The 5,734-nt window shown below is 41.7% G+C and overlaps 1 protein-coding gene across 1 annotated transcript in view; it reads left to right on the top strand.

Moving 5' to 3' along the window:
• LOC101847743 overlaps window positions 1–5,734 on the top strand; it is a gene marked incomplete in the record, with an annotated part of 240,046 nt that overhangs the window by 56,983 nt on the left and 177,329 nt on the right. Inside the window, 5 exon segments of the mRNA XM_035970982.1 lie at window positions 358–543; window positions 1,504–1,656; window positions 2,338–2,429; window positions 2,961–3,092; window positions 4,417–4,693. Of these exon segments, the coding sequence (XP_035826875.1) occupies window positions 358–543; window positions 1,504–1,656; window positions 2,338–2,429; window positions 2,961–3,092; window positions 4,417–4,693 (840 nt within the window).

Here is a 5,734-nt window from a genome sequence, read left to right as displayed (position 1 = left end):
GTGTGTATGTGTGTGTGTGTGTGTGTGTGACTATGTTTTATTATGTCCATGTGGCCTTCTCATCATACCACTGGCTCTGGTTTGTCTCGTGTATGGAGAAGATTTGTGGGTGGTTGGCGGGTGCTCTGGTGTGGGTTGCTTCTTCTTTCCTATCAAACATCTATCGTCCTTATCTCCCCTTCTTCTTTTTTGTGTTTGTTACTCTCTTGTAACACCTCTAATCTTCGACACTTATATGACGTTATTGTGTTGCGAGTGCCGTAAAACACTTAAACGAAAACACAGGAGAAGATTTGCCCACCTGTGCTCCAATGTATGCTCGTTTCATAACACGATTTGATTCTTTTCCTCTTGTAGGTGCAATTTGAAGCCACACACAAGGATGATCCTAACCTGAAGACTGGCCCCTTCACGCTGCAAATTATACCAACAAGAAATCGCTTTGCCCCACAGTTTCTTGGAACTCCTTACAATTTTTTTGTCGATGCTCCTCTGTCTGACAACCAGCTTATGGGAGCAGTCAGGGCTGCCGATCAAGACCCGGTAAGACATTGATTGTCCTTTAGGCGAATGGATGATGATAAAAGTGGGGGGTGATGTTGATAGTGGAAGAAAATGGTGAAGATGTAGGATGGTGAAGATGTTGATGATATTGATATGATAAGAATGAGAAGAGGGTGAGCAAGAGAAGGAGGTAGAAATAAACATTTGAAGTAAATACACTCAGTACTCTTTGTGAATGAGCAGCATATTGTCTACTTTTGCAAACAGTTTGTTAGTTTTGACCTAAAGCCCTGGCCATGTAAACACGACGTTGATTATCAGGTTGACAGTACAGGGCAGTACTGCTGACTGAAGTTGTCCTTACGTCACCCCTAAATGGGGGATATTAACATGTTCTTATGCTCAGTAGAATTGTAAATGGGCTGACTTATCAATGTCATGCTCATACTGTGCTGGAACAACATAGGGGGAACTGCTGCTTTTTCTTTCCTCATCCTTACCATCGTCATTTTCCTCTACTTCTTTTGTATGTTTGTCACTCTCTTGTGAACTTCTATTTCCGGGGTGCCTTGATAGTTGAAGCAGACTTTGTGCTGTTCTCTCTCTCTCTTCCGGTGCTGTGGCTTCATAAACGGTCAGCGATGCCGACAGCACGCAGGAACTCAACACTTGTCCGGGGGTCCTTAAAAAGTGCTGAAAGTGGGTTACTGAAATGTCCCAGCAGACAGGTTCTAGCACGATAGCTGGCGGGACATCTCAGGAACACATGGTTCATTGTTTCGTCCTCCTCCTTGCAGGCTCGACAGAACTTTGCGTTGTTGAGGCTAGAGAGGTGAGCAGAGTAAGTCTGATTCCCCGTTTGGACTTCTCTGTTGACATCCACCCCTTGGCACTCATATGACCTTATGCAGTTGCTAGCTCCGTAAAACCTTACTGAAACAAACAAGTCAATGGAGCTGAGGAGATTGTTTCATGTTCAATCTTTCTATCCTCTTCCAGGTCTTCAACGTGCTGACCTTTGACAGGCTAGAATACGGAACTGAGCCGGTCCTCTTCTCTGCCACGGAGACAGCTGCAAATAGTGGCGTTGTGCAAGTAACAGTCCCCAACGCTGCAGTTATCAATGGAGATAGTGGTACTACCCAATACAGAGTGAGTTGTTGGTTTATTTGTTAAAACAGTGTACTCAATTTGTCAAAATGCCAACTCTATTTGATTAGAATAGGGTTGCTCAAAGTCAGAGAATAAAATTTGTAATGTGATAAAATAATTGCCTTTTCTCCCTTTTGAGTGACATCTTTTACACATGGAACTGCAAATCAGATCTGTTTTTAGTGCTGTGGGACCTTTTTAAATGGAGCAGTATATTAACTCTCTGTGGGTTTTTCCTGCTATGGTTATGCATCATGAATGAGCTTTCCCCCTCCCACAGTAACATAAGGGCTCTCATGGCGGAGAGGTTACAGTGTTCGCCTCTCATTCAGTAGTCCCGGGTTCGAATCCGGATAGCAAAGAAAAATTTTCTTCTCTAAATTTATTTTTTCGTGCCTTTAATCAAGGTTTTCCCCTAAAATCCATACTTAAATGTGTATTTGAATGGATATTCAAGGTGTTGAGCTAAAAAAAAAAATAATATAATTCAAAAAAAATTACCAGCTCTCCAAAAAATGCAGATTTGTTTGATGTCATTATTTCATCATGATGCATCACGTGTTATTTATTTATTTATTTATTTATTTATTTATTTATTTATTTATTTATTTATTTATTTATTTATTTATTTATTTATTTTTTTACTTCTCCTCTGTAATGGCTGTTGTTTTTCTGCTTCAGTTTTATGTCCGCGTGAGAGACGATGGAACTCCACGGTTGTCAGATGTTGCTCTCGTGACTGTCACTGTCAATAGAAACCAGCAAGGACCAAAGTAAGTGAGACATTTTTTGCTTTAAGTTTAGCAAATTTCAGGCACTGGGAGACTTGTAAGTCTTTCTTTTTTCCTAGTCAAATTTTTTTTTTTTTTTTCGTCTTTTATTTTGTCCCTGGTCTTAAAGATAGTTATTTTTCTGTTGTACCTCTCTGTAACTCAAACAATTGGAGCAGATTCTTATGTAACAATATGTGCGTATTTCAGACACGCTGTGTCATTATGTGCAGTTATCTGTATTCTTCTGTCCTAAGCTGTCTAAACGCCTTTTGTTCATTTTGGCGCCAACATTTTTTATTTGCTAAATCGAAAGCCGGATCAGTTACCCTACTTCTGTGAAAAAATCAAAGTGAAACTATGACTAGTTTTTGAATGAATTAGAATTCAAATTTCAGAACCTCTCTATTTTGAAATGGTTATGCTGAACCCCCCCCCTCTTTTTCTCGAAACTGCTGTGAAGAAAAAAGGGCGTTTTGTCAGGTTACAGCAGTATTGTTACGAGTAATCCCCTATTGTGCCGAATCTCTTCAGCTTCTTGGTCGAGGACAAGACTGTCACGATCAACGAGAACCAGCGAGTCGGTGATGTGGTGGAAACATGTCCGGCCCAGGACAGTGACGGAGTCCAGTACTCTCTCACTCTGAACAGCCCTCTTGGTGGCAGGTGAGTGAGTGTGGGTGGTTGGCGGGTGCTCTGGTGTGGTTTGCTCAGCGGGTGCTCTGGTGTGGTTTGCTCTTTCTTTCCTATCAAGCATCTATGGTCCTTATCTCCCCTCCTCTTTTGTGTTTGTTACTCTCTTGTAACACCTCCAATCTTCGACCCCCCGGAGCAGTGCCACTGACTGTAGTGTCTTTAGGTCATTCCCAAAGGCGAGACATTTCTCGTTCAAGCACAGTAGAATTGTAAATGGACTGATTCATGTCACGGTCATAACTGTGTCTGATCTACAACAGGGAACTGCTGCTTTTTCTTTCTTAATCCTTACTATTGTCATTTTCCTTTACTTATTTTGTATGTTTGTCACTCTCTTGTGACCCACTATTTCCGGGATGCCTTGCTAGTCGAAGCAGACCTTGTGCTGTTGAAGCTAGAGAGGTGAGCAGAATAAGTCTGATTCCCTGTAAAGACTTCTCTGTTGACACCCACCCCTTGGCGCTCATATGACCTTATGCAGTTGTGAGCGCCGTAAAACCCTCAACTATAATAATAAAAATCCAATCTTCGTTGGTGGTTGGCGGATGCTCTGGTGTGGTTTGCTCCTTCTTTCCTATAAAAAATATTGATTACTTTGATTACTTGATCCTGGGAACAACATCATAGCACTCCGGACATTGCCATACGTGCTCCGCTCCCCGCTCCACTATCCACCTCAGAGTCCATCTGCTGATCATTCCGGTGTTTATATATATATTAAAAAATCTATCGTCTCTATCTCCCCCCCTTCTTTTTTTTGGTTTTTTACTCTCTTGTAATAGCTAAAAACTGTCGTAAAACTCTTACTAAAACTAAAAAACTTACTTGTGATGGAGCAAACTTCCAAAACTTAAGTCAGTTTCTAATGTAGATTAGCTGTCAGTCTATTTGCTGCTTGCCCTTTCATTTAATGATTTTTGTGTCTCGCTCTTATGTACGCAGTTTTCCTCTCCACTAGTGTGAGTAGGCAATGTTTTGTGACACAAAAAGGAGAAAGATTTAGTGTACTATTTTATTTCAACCATTTGGCCGAATATGTCGTGCTTTATAGAACTACGTCTTTTTCATTTTGAAGTCTTACCAGATAACATATTGCCAGGACGAAGGGCTGGAACCCAAATGATCGCTGGACCAGGAAAGAAGTAAAGTAAAAATAAAGTATGTCATACCAGCTGTAGAAGGCTTTGTGCCACTTTAATTTTATGGTGATGAAATCCTCAACAAACCTTAAGATAATGTATGGGTGACAGATTTTGTGACTTCCACTTATACAAAAAATACTCTCTGTTACCAGCATCACGGACTTCTTCCGCATGTCAGATGCAGGAGGCATTATCTTACAGCGCGACTTGAAGCTGGACACACAGAACCGCTACGTGCTGGTCATCTCGGCCAGAGACAGAGCGACCCCATCGCTGCAAGGCAGCAACTCTTGCACAGTGACCATCAACGTCAACCGCAATCTGAACACGCCCCAGTTTATCCGGGAGCCCTACGACAGCACGGTTCTGCGGACCGCTTCAGCCGGCGACCTGGTGGTGCAAGTCACAGCGACAGACGGCGACTCTGTGGTAGGAGGAATCTCTGTGCCACCCAACCTGTCTGTGTCGTCTTTTTATCGCTGCCTCAGAATTACAAAGTTCTAGTGGGTGGTTGATGGGTGCTCTGGTGTGGTGTGCTCCTTCCTTTCTTCCTTTCAAACATCTATCATCTTATCTCTCCTCCTTCTTTTTTGTGTTTGTTACTCTCTCGTAGCACATCTATTCTTCAGCGCAGCACTTATATGACCTTATTGTATTGCAAGTGAAGTAAAACTCTTACTAAAATTTTTTTTAAACTACAAAGTTCTATCTGACAGTTTTGGCTGTTTTGAGTTACCAAGACCACGAGATTAAAAACCAGATGTTCTATCTGCACTGTGAAAATCGTAAGATTATTCGGAGGCGTTATCAAGATTTTCAAAAAATTGCTTTAGAAAAAGCTTGAAATATTGTGAAACTCAAAATCTTTGCCCTCAAATTTCTCAAAACTAGGTACCTAGCAGATAGAACTTTGTAATTCTGAAGTAGCGGTTTGTCTTTCACCTCCCTGCATTTTTCTCCTCCATTTGTGTGTCCTTTCTTCAATGCGTCTTTTGACCAGCGATATTTGCTGTTTCTCAGCACCAGGGTTTATGACTCATGGTTTCCCAGCTGATTCCCTGGTACTGTCCACCAATTGTTTTATTGGTCCTCATATTATCCTGTACTAAGGTACCAGTTTTCTGGATTTGTTAGTTTTGTTTCCCTGTGTGAGTATTCCCACGGGTTCTGAACTGTTTAGTTTGCAGCCAGTGGACAACTCAATCCTCTAACTGCCTGTCCATGGGAAGTCCTGTTCCTTTCCCATCCTTGTGTCATATGTTTCTCGCGTCTTTGTGCTGTTACAGCTGCTCTCTTGTCCACGTTCCTCATTTTAGCAAACACACTATTTCCTGAACACACTATTTCCTGAACACACTCTTTCCTGAACACACTCTTTCCTCAACACACTCTTTCCTCAACACACTCTTTCCTCAACACACTCTTTCCTCAAACACTCTTTCCTCAGTCCATATATCATATCTGACTGCT

Source organism: Aplysia californica, unplaced genomic scaffold (assembly GCF_000002075.1).
Source record: "Aplysia californica isolate F4 #8 unplaced genomic scaffold, AplCal3.0 scaffold00353, whole genome shotgun sequence".
Classification (NCBI taxonomy): Eukaryota; Metazoa; Mollusca; class Gastropoda; order Aplysiida; family Aplysiidae; genus Aplysia; species Aplysia californica.
Note: the sequence above shows the minus strand (reverse complement) of the source record. Positions and strands in the feature narration are given on the sequence as shown.